The sequence below is a fragment of the Delphinapterus leucas genome, chromosome 15 (genome assembly GCF_059928025.1).
Source record: "Delphinapterus leucas isolate spDelLeu-1000000601 "Yukka" chromosome 15, BTC_Dleu_Yukka2, whole genome shotgun sequence".
Classification (NCBI taxonomy): Eukaryota; Metazoa; Chordata; class Mammalia; order Artiodactyla; family Monodontidae; genus Delphinapterus; species Delphinapterus leucas.
Window position 1 is genome coordinate 86,239,753 of NC_143143.1, and position 17,420 is coordinate 86,257,172.

General features: G+C 43.9%; 1 protein-coding gene across 1 annotated transcript in view; it reads right to left on the reverse strand.

Moving 5' to 3' along the window:
• LOC149747524 (uncharacterized) overlaps positions 1-17,420 on the reverse strand; it is a 105,164-nt gene that overhangs the window by 84,983 nt on the left and 2,761 nt on the right. Inside the window, exon 3 of the mRNA XM_089895444.1 lies at positions 17,206-17,366. Within this exon, the coding sequence (XP_089751570.1) occupies positions 17,206-17,366 (161 nt within the window). The remainder of the gene's footprint in view (positions 1-17,205; positions 17,367-17,420) is intronic.

Genomic DNA, 17,420 nt, shown 5'->3' on the forward strand with positions numbered 1-17,420 from the left:
CATAGGGTGGAAAAGAGACAAGTGATTGCTGAAATTTGGGGCTGGGGGAGGAATTAACTACAAGAGGTCATACAGAGAAATAGGGCATTTACATGGCCACAAAGTCTCTCTCCCCAAAGTGTTTATTAATTCTTGGAGTGGGTTTAACATATGTCCACACTTTCTTTAATATTCCTCCCTCCAGGAGATGGAGCTTGATTCTTTCCCTTGAGGATGGGCTGGTTTTAGCAATTCACTTCTAATGAAGAGAGCATGGAAAGGGAAAGATAGTAATTTCACAGAGGAGAAGTCTGGGAGACCACCTTATCCAAGTGATCAAGGTTTCCATCATCCATAACAAATCATCCACAAGCAAGTACCCCTGTGTGGTGTGAGGTGACCCACCTCTGGGGTCTCCTTCTCCCAAATCCGTAACCTGGATGTGAACATGAGAAAACATCAGACAAACCAAAATCGAGGAACATTCTAGGAAATGCCTAACTGATACCGGCCAGGGTTCTTGGCCTTCCGCAATCGATAGAAATTGATTAGAGGCCAGACAAGAAATTCAGGCAAGGCTGTATCGGGGCTCCTGCTGCAGCAGGGGGGGAGTGGAAACAAGTAACATCTTCCCTTGCTAGCTCCCCAGGGGAGTCGAGCCGGTTCCTTATATGGGGTGAGTGTAGCGGTGGGTCCAGGGCTCGGGCCAGAGGTGGGGCTTGGGTGGTCTGCCCGCCCCTTTGGTGGTGTTGAGTGCTGGGGGCATGAGCAATACGCTGTTTTTCCTCCCGATCCCGCTCTGCTCTTCAGAAGTAGCAGTTGGGTTTTTCCGTCTTTTTGTATCTTCTCTTCTCATCCAGAATTTGCCCCAACTGCACATGCATGCAGTTATTTTTAGTTCTTTATGGTTTCTTTGTATTTTGTTGCTCAATGAGACATTTGTCCAGGTGCAAGCATTGCAGCAAAGGGTCCCAGGTCCCAGACTGTCCCATGACTACCACTCTTCAAACGCTTAGAGGTCAAGAGAGACAAAGAAAGATTGAGAGGTTGTCACAGATTGGAGGGGACGCAGGGACAGGGAGACTAAACACCACGCTTGGTCCTGGATCTGACCCCGGAACAGGGGAAACTGAGTAACATCTGGAGTTGAGTTAGCAGTATGGCGTTGACAGTGCTTATTTCTTCGTTTTGATAAACATCCTGTGGTTTTATAAGAGGTCTCCATTAGGGGAAGCTGGGTGACAGATGTGAGGGGGGGGAACTCTCTGGACTATCTTTACAACTCTTCCACAAACCTAAAATTATTCCAAAATAAAACCTTTAAAAGCATACAAAAACTGGACTCAGCACAGTAGAGTGGGCTGGGCATTTCCCATTTACCACTTCGGGTATCCAGCAGGCCAGGGAAACAAAGGAGAGGAGATCGGGCAGAAGTCTCCCATCCTCACAAAAGTTAACATTTGCGGGAACGGGGAACTCCCACCAGAGACCCTCAGACACTTTCTGCTATCGGAACCCAGGTAGCCCAGATGCAGAAAGGCCATGATCGTGGGCACTATGGAAGGCTGGAAACGTATGCATGGGAAGGTAGACGCCTTGCTTCTCAGAGTGTGGTCCACGGACCAGCAGGCTGGGCATTGCCTGAGAGGGTGTTAGAAACGCAGGGCCTCAGGCCCCGTCCCAAAGCTACTGCATTTCAACAAGAGCCCCAGCTCTTCCTCTGTATCTCCATGGGTGTGTCCAGCCCTCCCACCCTCCATCACGGCCCTCCCCGGGGGCTGTCCCTTGTCCTGGATCACGGCCCTCCAGACACACTTGGCCTCTTTTATTCCTTACAAGATCCAACTTTTTCTGTCTGGGACACTTTGACCAGAAACTTTCCCCAGACATGCATTCACATACAAACTCACACCTGCTCCTTCACACACACTTACACACGCACAGACTTACAGTCATGCACATGTGGATTCGGGCTACACACACACACACACACACACATACACACACACACACTGACTTTCCCTCACTCACATCCTGCATGTACACCCCAGCTTTCTCTGGGCGTCCACACCCATGATTTTGTTGGCTGGTTCACTTGTCTGCTGCCTGTGGCTGTCACTGTGGTCCCAGCTCTGGAAGGGACCTTTGGTTCCATCCATTTCTCCCTTTTTTTTTTTGTTGGCCTCTCACTGCTGTGGCCTCTCCCATTGCGGATCACAGGCTCCGGACACGCAGGCTCAGCGGCCGTGGCTCACGGGCCCAGCCGCTCCACAGCACGTGGGATCCTCCCAGACCGGGGCACGAACGTGTGTCCCTTGCATCGGCAGGCGGACTCCCAACCACTGCGCCACCAGGGAAGCCCCGCATCCATCTCTCTTACCATCTGTTTCCCCAACACCCAGAACAGAGCCTGGCACAGTACAGAGACTCAATAAATATTTGTGTTTGAATAGAAGAGAGAGAGAGAGCCCAGGTCCAAAGGAAAGGGAAAGATAAAAGGGAAGAGGGAACTGCAGACGAGAAAAGGCCCATCTTTGCTGACCACGCGTGTCATCCTCTGAGTCCTGGGACTTTTCTCTCACACACGGGACCACAGGTCTCCCGCAGGCAGCCTTATTACAATGAAACTCCACAGCTTTGATATGAGACAGAATATGCACCTGCCTTCCCATGAGTTATGGTCTTGTCACCAGCCAACATGGGTTCTGCTCACGAGTTAAGAATGTGTTTCCATGGTGACCTTCTGGTAATTAACTCCTTGGAAGGTAGCCAAGATAAGCCAGCATTCTCCAGAAATCAGCACCACCAGGGGTCCATCCTGCCCAGGGCTACTCATTTTGGAAAATTAACCTGCGTGTTCAGGTTGTGGGAAGGGAAATTTGTTTCCCGACAAACGTCATCAACCCTTCCTTCTGTATTTTGCAGAAGAACCGGCTGGTCCAGCGGTCCTCGGGAGGTTTATCAATGGACTCAGGTCTACTGTGAGACCCTGGAGACAGACCCAGAGAGAGGGGTGGGATGGGCCGTTTCTAAACTTTCATCATTGTTGGCCTGGCTTTGGAAACAACAAGCAGCTCCTTCTAACAGGCTGTGGAAAGGAATATGAGTGCCAGGTGGAGGACTGAAGACAGACATTTTTGTATCATGTGTTCTTGGATGGGTGTTTCTTGCCAACATTTTGAAATTCATTGTTTAGCTTCCTTATGCTTGAGGCAAAACCCAAGAGACAATGATAGTGCATCTTTGAGACAATGGCGATAAATCCTAGATAGCTATAATTACCCTGTGGCTTGAAAAGAGATCTGCACGCAATTAATAAAGAAATTTGGCAAGGGCGCGATCTAAAGAAACATAATTTATCAAGTAAGGAAATTTTACGGAAGTTCCATCATGTAGCCCTGTGTACGGCATCTTCTGCAAGGAAGCAGAATCCCACTGTGGATCAAATGCACGGAGCAGGATTTTAAAGAGCGGTGCGTACAAATCACATTGCCCGTTCCCACCTTTATAACGCCAGTTCCAGCGCGATGCTGAAAAAAATTCTAACGCGGCGGCTGGGAATTCATGTGCTCGAGGAAACAGGCCTGTCTGCAGCACAGACTGTCAAGCTGTTGCAGTCATACGCAACATGAGATAAGGCGGTTCAGTTCTCCGGAAGAGCTGGCATAGACCGTTTTGATGTGGAGAGAAAACTGGGCTGCATCTTTGCAAGCTGAGCAAGGTAACTAACAGAGGGGGCAGCGGGCACAATTTGGAGACATTGACATTGGTGTGAGCAAACATTCACCTGCTTCGTACCCTTCAGGGCAAGGGTTCAGCCAGCCGGGGAACCTGGGAGTTAGGAATATGGCTGGAATTAGCCCATCTCCATCCCTCAATGCTCCCACTGATTTGCTTTGAATCTTAACAAGTTCTGTAAACTTTCTGAGCCCCGATCTCCTCACCCCTGTAACAGTTACCTCTTGGGGTTGAAGATAAAATGAGGTTAACAAAGTACCCAGCACATAGTAGGCTCTCAATAAAAAACAGCTCTAGGGGCTTCCCTGGTGGCGCAGTGGTTGAGAGTCCGCCTGCCGATGCAGGGGACGTGGGTTCGTGCCCCGGTGTGGGAGGATCCCACATGCCGCGGAGCGGCTGGGCCCGTGAGCCATGGCCGCTGAGCCTGCGCGTCGGGAGCCTGTGCTCCACAATGGGAGAGGCCACAACAGTGAGAGGCCCGCGTACCGCAAAAAAAAAAAAAAAAACAGCTCTAGTCTCCGCAGTGCCACTGGGTGCCTGGGTGTCCAATCAAGCATTCAGGTCCTCCTGGAATGAAGCGGAAGTAAAATTAACAGTTCACCTTGAACCTACGTAGTAAGCATTCAATGGGAATTAACCTTCCATTACCAAATTAAAGAGAAGTGCCCTAGAAGTTCAAACTACCTGGGATCCCGCTCCTGAGAGAGGCATGCGAATGGGATTCAAGGGTACCCAGGGAAGAGCTTTAAACATGCACACTTGGACTTATATACCTTTAGGAAAACTAATTTCCCTGAGTCTATTATTTCATCAGAAGGATGGAGAGGCAAGTCCTTCCGGGGGTCAGGATGTCTGGGGTCCCCGCAATGAGCTGCGCCCCCCGTGTCTGCAGCACTTGCTGACCCAGATCATTCTGCCCCTCTCCGGTCCTCTCCCGGCAATACAAGCTATTCCAGGAGGCAGCGACGTCCTCTCCCCCACCTCCCATTAAAACAGCTGTTTTATTTCTGATTGACTCTCTTTTGAGCAAATCCTCCAGAATCAAGTTGCTTGAAGGGTAATTGTTCCTGACAAATATCTTGTTTTTTCCTCTGTGCAGCTGTGGTTATTCAATCTCTGTCACACCATCCATTGACTGGCATATTTATTGCTTGACTTTTTTCCCTCCTTTATTGTGGTTCTGTGTTGTTTGGTTCTCTTAGCTTGGGGAGGTTATGTTCTATACGCTTGGCAGGGGGGAGCTCTGTTTTGCTTTACTGTAGTCCTAGTATATAGTATAAGAAATGTTTATTTTTAAATTAAACTAGTTTAAAATTAAGTATCTCAATATAACATCCTAACATTTTGATATGAGTCCATTAACTGCAAGATCTGTGTTTCAAGGAGAAATTGACCAGTCTCAGATGTGCAAAGATCACCTTTTCAAATTCTGGGAGCATGTGTCAATCAGTTACATGGAATCTCCCATAACTTCATACTCACGTGCATATTTAATCCATCACCAAAAATGTCTAGGAGGTAGCCATCGGCCTCCTGAAGCTGTCGAGGGACAGAAGTTCCATAATCTCACGTGAGTGTTAACAACTCCTAGGGTTTCCCCCTGGGGCTGCAACTTCTAGAGCATCCTCGTAGGGGAGCAGCATCCTCTGAAAGGAAGAGTTCACAGTGAGCAGCCAGGGCACGAGTCCTAACAGAGTCAAGACTGGAGTGTGAGAATGGGGTGGAAAGTGAGTACCAGGGGCGCACAAATGAGAAAGTGTTCACAGTCTTCCTGAGCACCTGGATTGCAGACCCCAGTGTCCCCGGCAGGGTTATTTTGGAGGTACCAGCCCACCAGCTCCTGCGCCACAGTCCTGTCTCGGAGAACCTGCCCCCACTCAACCCTGAAAGCCCACCCACACAACACTGAATCTCACTCCCACCACAGATGGCGGGACCAGGGGTCAGGAAACAGTGCTTGTATAGGATGCTTAATAGCCAGAGAGATATGGGGATGGGGCACAGGGATGGGCAAAGAGAGAAAGAGGAGACAGAGCAGAAAGGAAAGGTGATGCACCCTTGAGAGATGGAAGAAATGGCCACATTTCCTGACCTCACAGTTTCTGCTTTGAGCCTGGAGTCCAGCCACGCTGCACTTGCATGGTACTCACGGTTCAGCACAAGCAGTTCTATGTGTGTCCTCCTCTGAATCATCAAAGCTCAAGGTCCAACACCTGTGTCTGCCTGGTTCAGCACTTATGCCCAGGACACAGCTCCAGGCCTGGCACCAAATGGCTTCCAGAATAAAAAAAGAGTGAGCTTTGGGTCAAGAAGGGGGTCGCAGGTCAACTAGGAGCCCACAGCATGGTGGTCAACAGCACAGGTCAGAATTACCATTGCAATTATAGTGAAACACAGGTAAATATTTTAAAGGCAAAAATTCCTTTTTTTAAAGATTAGAATAAAAAGCGTTTGATAGAGTTAGTGCTGTGATTATTAAATTGTGAACTCAACAATAAGTACCTTCCCCATGGGGTTTATGCAGGACACTCCGATCCATCCCTGGTTTTGATCTTGAATACTAGTCTTCCATAAGAGGAATCAGAGATCCTCAGAGAGCAACTGATCTGACATTCAGCAGAAGAATAAAGTCAAGATGGTCCTAGAGCATCCTGTTGCCAGAGGGCAAGAATTCTTTCCAAAATGTTTGGGAATAGTATGAAAAGGACAAAGGAAGCTAACCCAACAAGCTCCCAATGGACACACTGTGACAATGGGACCATCACCAAGAAAAGGATCATTATAAACAACCAGAACTAAGTCAGTTCAGTGAAAAACCATGGGTCCTTACGGATACTCAAAATGGGGCAAGTTAGTATAAAGTTTGCAAAGCCTTCTATGAAAGATCGATGGGGGTTGGAGAAGTGTTGGTGCCGCGTTGTAACCCCACAGATTACTTGCTGGTTAATGGGAGAAAGTATAACTCCACAGTGGAGGCATCTGGCAGCCCCCTCTTTAAGCCAACAACGAAACTTATTGTCACTCGTGGTAAAGTAGCCCGACATGCATGTGTCCACGATGAGACCCAATATGAAGTACAAACAGATCTACTATAAGTCAGCCCCTCACTCAGACTTCTCAGTTATATGAGCCAATACTTTCCCTTTATTGTTTAAACCAGTTTGAGTTCGATTTTTAGTATAAATCAGATAAGAAGCAGCAAGTAACTTAGAGCCGAACGCACAATTTGGGGCTCCTTGGGAGAGCTTATCCTCCCTTCCTTCCGGTCACCGAGAAAAATCCTGAGAACCTGAGGCTCCTGGAACTATGGCTACAACCCGCAGGATGGAGTGAGGGCGCCCATGCCTCTATGAAACACTGAGAGGCTTCCCTTTGCCTCCTCCACCGCACTCAGATTTACCCACAAAGCGTAGGAAACCAGGTTGGGGGGCAGCCGTTGTGGTCTTTGGCAGGATCACAGAGGAAGGCACTCTGTTCACCACTGGGTCTTCCTTTTATTCGGACTGATTTCTCATTCTCTGAAATTCTTCTGGGGCACATCGGGGATCTCAGTGTCTAAATTCTAAATGCATCTCTTTCTAGCTCCCGTTAACTCTGCTTCTCGGGGTGCCGCTTCACTTCTCAAATCTTTAAACTGCTGGCAGAAAGCGATGCCTCCTTTGGAATGGAACCGTTTTGCAGGGCCAGTAATATCTATAATTATCCTCACCACATCTGTGATGCATTTCACTGGCTTTCCACTGGAATCATTAGTGGAAATCATGGTATCACATATCTCAGTGTTTGAAAGGTTTTCTCTCTGAAAGGGGTTTAGGAGGTGGCAGCCTTCCCATTATTTCATTAACCTCCAAGAATACATCCAGGTGTGTGATGCTGAATTTCGTGCGACAGGACAGGGGAGCTGGCACTGAGGATTTTCTGCACTGGTTCGTTCATGCACCTTTTTTTTTTCTGTTATTGGAGCTCCCCTGCTCAGTGTTCCTCGAAAGCCGAGTTTTTAACAAAGACTTCTTTCCACAGCATCCAATGTATTCAAGGGACTGAGACATACATGTCAAATATTTTAAGTCATTTACAAAAGTATTGAGGTTTCCTAATGCTAAATGAGTGGAACGAGGCTGTGGATGGCAAAATCACCAGTTACCTCCAGTAATTCAGCAGTTGTCTATCACCCATACAAGACACAGTGGAGAGGAGGCCTGGCTGATTTAGCAACTCAATGGATGCATCCAAAACACCACTTAGAACTTAGTATTTATTTTCCGTAGAAAAGAATAACTGCACTGTTTCCTGCTGGGAAATTTACTACGCCTTCCTTCTGTTTAACCAATACTACCTTATGGGTGCTTGAAAATTATATTCACCTAAAGATTGAACAGTCATTTTCATTTGTGCTGAAAGCAAAGCGTAGATTGCGATTGGGTGTACAGAGCCCAGGTTCACTCACTGTTTTGCTAGGATAAAAATGGCCACCACCAAACTCACTGTCGCTCAAACTTGCCTTGTTCCTGCCTGGTGCTAAGGCTTTGCTCAGGCCGCTCCGCTCACCCAGGGAGCCACTCCTGGCCAAACCTTATTCTTTCCTCGAGGTCCAGTCTTAGTCTTCCCTTTCCATGAATTTCTTTCCAGATGTGTCTGCACTGACGTCTCTCTCTGTGGACACCCATGGTAGATGAATTCATCTCCAGAATCCATGCCCTTGCTTTGTAGCTTTCCAGCTTCTCTTACTAAACATACACTTTGTTACCATGCACCTAAGTTTTGGATTCGGCCACATGGTTTGTTTGGGCTAATGGGATGTGAATAGAGGGGTATGTGCTAGTCCTAAGCCTAGGACAGTGGCATAAAACTGCCAAGCACAGCCCAGGCAAGATGGGCAAACCCACCTAGCCAGTGCACAGACACATGAAAAATAAAGGCTTATTTCTATATACAACTGAGATTTTGCAGTTGTTTTTTCTACAGCAATACCTGACTGATACAACTGATATACCTACAGTATAGTTTTCAAATGGTACAATGAGTGTGGTAGACATGCAACTCAGCTAATTGATACACATAATTAATATATGACATTTTCTTCATTTTCCAAAACTCAACCGAATCCCCAGACTCCATTCTACTGAAGTGGGAGAAATTCAATCTGTCTGTTTAACTCTGCACAATCTCTTTACCCTGTGCCTATAGCTAAGTTCTAAAAGTTTACAAAGTGAGAAGACAGAGAGAGGGCAGGGCCCCCTATGGACCATTAATGTCATCCATCTGTACAGCCAACTACTGAGATGTCTGTCTGTTGTGGCCCACTTAGACCACCCTGGAGACATCCTCATTCACGCAGGCCCTTCTGACCCAGAGCCCCTCTCTTCCACATCTATCACATGGGGACATTCTGTATTTCCAGCCATGTGCTCAGATCCGACCTACTCTGTGCTATGCTCTTGTACCTTCTTTGACTCATCAGAGTATTCACGTTCTCTCTAAACTATTCCCAGGAGAAAGGCATTGTTTCCCTCTGTTCTGGGAGCTAACAAGCCTCTCTGGGCTTAGCCTCCTTTCCTGGTGCTTAGTCCAGGAAGCAAGGCACAGGACCCATTTCTACTGTGCCAGCTAGTGATCGACCCCCTCAGATCATCCCAAATTCTCCATCACCACAACCTCTCCATCATCCCAACCTCTCCATCTTCCCAAGGATGCTCTTCTTGTCCTGAAGGCAGGAAAGTCTGTCCTTTGCTCCCTCCCAAATTTACTGACTATTCCCTGCGTCTTTTTGTTTGCCTAGGGACCTAGACTTTTGAAATACAAAACCCAGGAAGAGATTCCATGTTTCTGTACATTCTGATGTCACTATTTTCCTTTCAGTCAAGAACCACAGACAGCAGTGATAACTGCTTGTCAATTTCAAGGCAATCTAACATTTTGGAGAGGGATGAAAGAAACAGTATGTGTTTGTTTATGTGTTAACAGAGCTTATTATTTGGCTCAGCAACAATAACAGCATAACAAATTTAAAAAGTAATTAGTTTGTTTAATTAGTCAAATTTCACTAAAACTAATCTCCCAGTCTCAGACGAAGACTTTTATTGAGCGTTTTGTGCCACGGTTTTAGTAGAAGTCTCTATAACACAATCGGTGTTTGGTTTGTTGATTTGTTTCACTTGTCCATCTCAAAGTCATTCAATAATGACAACAGAGCTTGACGGATAAATCTTCAGTTCATTGAAAGTTAAAGAAGTACAGAAAACGCAGTGATGCAGGGCAAGGAATAGAGCAAATCACCTCTGCATGACCATTTCTGATCCACTAAGCCAGGGTTATGTTATCAGCCTTGGCTTCCCTTTAGAACAAACTGTGAGGAAATTCACAGAAAGAGCATCTTGGAGCTTTATACAGAGTCCCCTGAATATTCAGCTGAGTACTGATTAGCGCATACAGGTAAGGGACCTACGTGTGGCTGGGGAGAGAACCACCTGAAAGGATTGGAGGGAGCGGCGGCAGGTGTCCACACGGGACCAGGACTAGTATCTCTGTTCCCCAGCCAAGTTGAAGAAACTCATAATTCATGGGACGTTTAGCAAAGTATTCAGGAAGCTTCTGCATCAATAGAAGTAAACATTAGCCCTAGATTGAGAACGGCTCTCAAGCCACCTTAACCGTCATAAAAGACCCCAGAGGACTCAACTGTCTCCAACGAACTTAATTGCATTTCAGGAAAACAAAAACAAAAAAACCCACTTCAGAAGAAAATATGCAGCCTTCAAAAAGGTAAAAAAACCACACAATGTCTGACATGTAACCAAAGATTACCAGACACACAAAAAGGTAGGAAAGCACTACCCATAATGAGAATAACTCATTGAAACGAACCCAGAACTGATGTTAGAATTAGCAGAAAAAGACATTAATACAATCATTATAACTATATTCCATATGTTCAAAACATTATATTGAGATATAGAAAAATGTAAAAGAGACATGAGAAGCTTTTGAAAATACTACCCCCACACAACTAAATTAAAATCTCCAGGAATGGGGCCCACGTATGAGTGTATTTTTTAAAGCCACTCTGGTGAGTTGAGTTGAGAAAGACTGCACTAACAAAAAACTAACACGACCAAAATGCTCCCAGCTTCGAAGAACTACTTATTTGCCTTCAGGAAGCCACAGAACACTCACCAGTTACTAACCATTGAACAAGACTCCTCTAAAAGAGAAAGGAAGACTCATGGCCTGTGTGTATCCTCTCCACAAAGCCCCCTGACACACCATAAGAATACTTAGTACAATGACATATTCCTACCACAGCAAAATTAAACGTAAAGCCAAAGGACAGATCACAGGTTCTGGAAAAATGTGTGTGATGACTGTGACCTATTTCTGTAATGCACATACGTTTAGCAATTTCCATAACACCTGACATAATTTTCCAGGTTTCGAAACATCCATAAGTTCAGTCTCTCTTCATTTCTTCCTATAGAGCACGTAGTGGGACTCAGAGATGTGTTTCTACTAGGCGCTAGAGAAACACTTGCTGAATCTATTTAAATGAGGTAATACATGGAGAATTCTCTTGTAAACTGAGCTATTTTTGATGACCATCACAAACATACACACAATTACAGACTTAGAAAATCTGTACACAGTGTGGAGCTCTGAAAATATCCTGGTGCCTGGGTTCCGCCCCACACCAATGAAGTCAGAATGCCTGGGAGTGACCTCAGCATGGGTATTTTTTAGAAACACTCTATGTGGTTTCAGCAAGCAGCTACAGTTGCACAGGCAGGAGTACCAGAGTTATTTGGTGCTACAGGTATGGGTGTTGAATAACAATGAGCTTATTCAATCCTTTGACTACTCAGGCAGAAAGCTTCATTCAGTATTAGTAAGTCTTTAACATGTCTTTAACTGTTGTGGGGATTTTTTTGGTTCTTTTTTAATTGAAACGTATTTGACATATAACAGTGTGTAAATGTAAGGTGTCCATGTTAATTTGATCACATAAATTGTAATATAATTGCCATTGTAGCAATAATTAACACGTCTATCAGGTCCCATAATTACCATCTGTTTAGTATCTGGAGTGATTGAGATCTAGTCTCTTAGAAAGTTTGGTGATTGTAATACAATGTTGTTGTCTATATTCACCATGCTGTACCTTAGATCTCTAGGATTTATTTACCACTCCTTTGTGCCCTTAAGCAACATCCCATCCCCGGTAACCACCATTTTGCTTTCTGTTTTTACAAGTTTGGCTTTTTCAGACTCTGCACATAAGTGTGTCTTCCTCTGACTTCTCACTCAAGTTTCATCCATGTTACAGCTCATGGCAGGATGTCCTTCTTTCTCGTGGCTGAATAATATTCCTGTGTGTGTGTGTGTGTGTGTGTGTGTGTGTGTGTGTGTATTACATCTTTTTTATTCATTCAGCTGTTGATGGACACTTAGTTTGTTTCTATATCTTGGCTATTGTGAATAATGCTGCAATAAACATTGGAGTGCATGTAACTCTTCGCTATCCTGTTTTCATTTCCTTCGGATATATACCCAGAAGTGGGATGTCTGGATCATATGGCAGTTCTATTTTTAATTTTTTGAGGAACCTTCATGCTGTTTTCCATAGTGGCTGAACCAATTTGCATTCCCACCAACAGTGTACAAGGGTTCCCTTTTCTCCACTTTCTCACCAACACTTGTTATCTCTTGTATTCTTAAATCTTGTTTATGTGTTCCCTTGACATATGGATCTCCAACCCAGAGCCTGGGAAGACAATGGTACCTTTTTCAAATTTAATAATGTTTTTCTGGTTCACTCAGGTTCCTAGTGGCTGTCAGACTCACAAATAGGCAGAGCCATGATTCAAGCCTTGCCCTGTCTGGCACCAAAGATACGATTATACAGAGCTTTTACAGATATAAAAAGTGATATAATGATACCACTTACAAGGGTGTGTGGGTTATACATTGTGTAGTCTGAAGAATTAAAGGATTAATTAATTTATTTTATTAAAGAATCAAGGAATTCATAAAGGAGACATATTTGAGGTGAATCTTCATAATGGAGCCTTAAGAGGGGCAAGGGACATATATTTCAAACAGAAAGATCAGAAAGTAAAATTGTAAAGGATGTTGGGGGAGGGGATTGGTAGGGCAGGAATACAGAGTAGAGGGATGGGTCCCAGCAAGAGGTGAAATAGACGAGTGACAGGGTTTTCAATAAATGATGTTGAGAAATTGGATATTCCTGCAGGAAAATAAGTTATACCTCTAATTCACATCACATGCAAAACCAGTTCAATGTGGTTTAAAGGAATAAATGTGAAAGACAATTCTTTTTGTAGATTGTAGGAAATTGTAGAGGGGGATATGTACGGTCAGGATTGACAAGCCGATCAATTGCCTATTAACTGTCATAAACTTGTGAGCAATCTGTCTTTTCTCTCCGGTTGCTTGAAGGTTTTGTCTTGTCTTTAGTTTTCAGCAGTTTCCCCAAAATGTGTTTAGAATTGTGGGGGGCTTTAAAATTTTATTTATCCTGATTAAGATTAATTGCACTTCCTGAATCTGTGAATTGGTGTCTTCCATCAGTTCTGGAAAATTCTATCCATTGTATCTTCACATACTGTCCCCACCTTTTTACTTCTTTCCTCTGATTTGGAACTCTGAATACATACATATTGTGTTTTTACCGTTCATGTTTCACGTCAGCATTCCTCCCATATTTTTCCATTCCTCTGTCTATCTGGGCTACATTTTGGATAATGTTTTCAGATACATATTTCCGTAAACTAATTAGCTTTTCATCTGTGTGTAATCCACTGCTAAACCATCTGCTGAGTTTTAATTTTGATCCTTTCTACGTTTTCACATTTGTAATTGGTTCTTTTCCAAATGTGTTTGGCCATTTTATATTCTCTCACTTTCCCCATATTTGCAATCTTTTCATTTATTTCCATAAACTAAGTAAACATAACTTGATAATGTTAATATCTAAATTTCTACATACTTATTTTACTGTCTGTTGTTTTGTTGGTCCTTGTTCACAGTGCCTGGTGTCCCTGTGAGTTTACAATTTTTGAATGAGTTCATATGTATTTAGAACTTTATCTATGGCAATTCCTTGTGCTCTGTGTTGAAGGTGAGATTACTTCCTTTTGCTTCTACAGGTTTTTGAGAACATTACCAACTAGAACTACATTAAACTACATTCTCCTTTTGAGGTTCTACAGGTTCAGTATTAATATAAATTCACCCACAACGCTGAATTCTCAAGTTATCAATTTCGGGATAGATTTTCTGTTTCTCAAATCTGCCTTGAGGTTTAAGAGGACAGTGGCCTTGCAGCCCCTGAGGGTGGATTTGTTTCCACGTCCCCTTATATTGGGTGCAGCCCTTTGGGGGCCCAGGTTTATGTGGAAAGAACTCTTGGTTGACTTAGCACCTTGGACAGATGCCGAGCTTTGCTTTCTCTTCCTTCACCCAGTGGCTCTAAATGAAGCTCAAATGTGCTTGGTTGTCCGACGCCCTCAAGGTAGAGCCAGCTTCCCTGCTCTTATCACCCCTCTGGGTTCCAGGTAATAATCAGTTGCTGGCCTCCACGTATAATTTACTTTCTTGACGGCACATCATGCATTTTAAAGGTTTGCTTTTTTTCTTTTTCTTTAATCCATCATTTTTGGTTGGTTTCAGTGGAATTTGTCATATCTAGCCACCATTCTGCCAGAAGGCATTCTTTGTAATAGCTGCATAAAATTCTGTATTATAAATGTCCCACTTTTTAATCATTGATGGATGGTTTGTTTCTGGATTGTTTTGTTTATTTTTGATGCAGAAAGGGTCCTTACGCGTGCATTTTTATGAGTGTGTGCTCTCATTTCTGAAGGACTGGTTCAAAATATCGGAATGCCTATATCCATAGGAGTGCTGTATTTGTAGATACACAGACAGATTCATACACATACCTGCAATATCTCACAATGTACACATTTACCTCTTCTTTTGTCCCAAATTTTTATTTTGAAAAATAGGTGCAAGACTAGTACAATGACAAGTGCACACACACACACAGACACTGATCCATATTCTTGCAGTATATATTGTTTTATTGAACCATTGGAATCATATAGCCATCAGGACACTTTATTACCAAATATATCACCATGTATTTTTTAAAAACAACCATGTAACTATGACATTGTTATCATACACAGGAAATGCAATGCTAAAATCATTTTATTATCTAAAATGCTATCCATATTCAAATTTCTCCAATTATCCCAATAACCCTTTTTACAGATGTTTTATTTTTTAATCCAGGGTCAGTTAAGGATCACAAATTGCCTTTAGTTGCAAAATTCCCTTCATCCCTTTTTAGTCTGGAACAGTTCCCTTGGCTTTATTTTTATTTTTGTCTTTCACGGCATTGATCTTTTGATGAGTCTGGGGTAGTTATTTTACAGAATGGCCCTCAAATGTATTGATCTGATTATTTCCTCATGATTTGATTCAATATCATCATTTTTGGTCAGAACACCTCGTAGGAGATGTTTCCTTCCCTGGGCATCACGTCAGGGCATAAGTGCGATCACTGTTTCCCATTATTCACCATGTTAAATTCGAGCATTTGTTTAAGATGGTGTCCGCCAGTTTCTCTCCTATTAAGTTATCCTTTGCCCAAAGCAATGAATAAGTAATTTATGATACCAGACTTTGATCATGTGGATACCCTCTTCGCCAGCAATCTTTCACCCAGTGATTTCAGCATCCATTGATGTTTCTTGCCTGAATCAGTAGTTATTATGGTAGCTGTAAAGTGGTGATTTCCTATTTCTTTGATTCCTCTACATTTAGTCTTTGATATTTTTCTGTAAAGAAGGGCTTTCCCATGTACCCCAACTTTTCAAATGTTCATTCATTTGTATAAGTATGCACCCATGGATTCTTTGTTTCTTTCTTATTCAGTGTGTTGTAACCCATTTCCTAGGCCTGGCCATGGTGTCCTTTTCTGTCTCCAATAATTTTTGAGCGCTTCCTGAATTCGGGCACAAGAGCATGTTTCCATTTCATCATGTTCTTTCCATCCCTAGTCCCCTAATCCATGGGGTCCCATTGGCCCTGGCTCCTTTTGGAAAGAATCCTATTTAGAAGCCAACATCTTGCTGTTAGTTTCTGACACGTTTCCCCTTGAATTTTACAGCTGCACTTTCCCCAGCCCCGCTGCTGCCTCTGTGCTTGTTTTGCAGGCTTGTCTTGTACACACGTCTCTGCTGTTGGTCCTTCCATGACGCCAGCACGATGTTCTTCTGGTCTCTCCTTGGATGATTTCACCCACTCCCAAGGTTTTAGTAATAATTTATACACTGTCAATTCCCAAGCTGCCATCTCCCATTGCAGCCTGTCTCCTAAACTCTAGTCCACTATTTACAAATATATCCTCAACGGCCACCTCAATGCCCTGCAGACACTTCCAACCTACTCACTTCACTTTCAATTAAAGGCATCACCACCCACCCAGTCTCCCAGTCTTAAACATGTCACCTTCTTTCTCTGTTGCTCAATTTCTCTATTTAGTAACCAGATTCTGCCAGATCTACCCCAGAAATGTCTTGGGCACTGCATTTTCCTCTCCAACCTCACTGCTATGTAAATATCAACTCTCACTCAGACGACTGTCTCCTGTTCTGCAATTCTGTGACTTGTCTGATTTCTACGGCACAATTGCCTCCTGTGGAATGAGATGACATGTGTGGTGTGCGTTCTTTAACCATATACCCCTGTTCCTTCTTAGACAAATGTCCTGATGTTCATTACCATACGTAGACACCTAGCCACCTGGCTATGTTCTCTCTAAAGAGACACCAGCAAAAGCGTGATTTGGGATTCGATGAAGGACACCTCTTTCTCCCTCTCTTCTTTCTTCCAGACCACAGCTCAGAAGGCCGCTACTCCAGCAGTCATCTCGGACCATCGGCTGATCTGAAAGATGAAATCCATGTGCTGAGCTGATGGGCAGAAAGATGGAACCCAGAACCCCAGATGACACCATGGAACTGTTTTCTACCACATCCTTGGAGGTGCCTTCCTCCAAGCTTCTGCCTGCAAGATATCAACTTTGATCTTTTATAAGCCATTGCTTTTGGGTGGGAGGAGAGTATTTTTCTTTTGAGCAGCTACCCCAATTCCAGCTGATACCATGTGGCATAGTGATGGAGCACATCACCTGGGGAATTAGCCACCACTGCCCTTAGAATTAGCTGCAAGGTCTTCATCAAGTGACATAACTACTTTAAGATTCACATTATTCTCCACCAAGCATACACCTTTTCCATTCTTCAGTGGCCACTTTCTATCCTTGCTTCAATATCTAAGTTAATTGTCACCTCAAGAGCAGAGAGGCTTCTGGGTGCTGGGCATGCTCTGCATCTGGATGGGGATTCATTGAAGAAAGCCATAGCTTTAAGACCTACACATTTTGATATCTATCTCTCTGTATACAGATGATGTGGATATATATGTAGAGGTAAAGGTAGATGTAGATGTAGGGGTAGGTGTAGGTGTGGATATAGATGTAGATGTAGGTGTAGATGTAGATATAGGTGTAGGTACGGAGGTAGATGTAGGTGTAGGTGTGGATGTAGATGTAGGTGTAGGTGTAGCTATAGATGTAGGTGTAGAGGAAGATGTAGGTGTAGGTGTAGAGGTAGATGTAG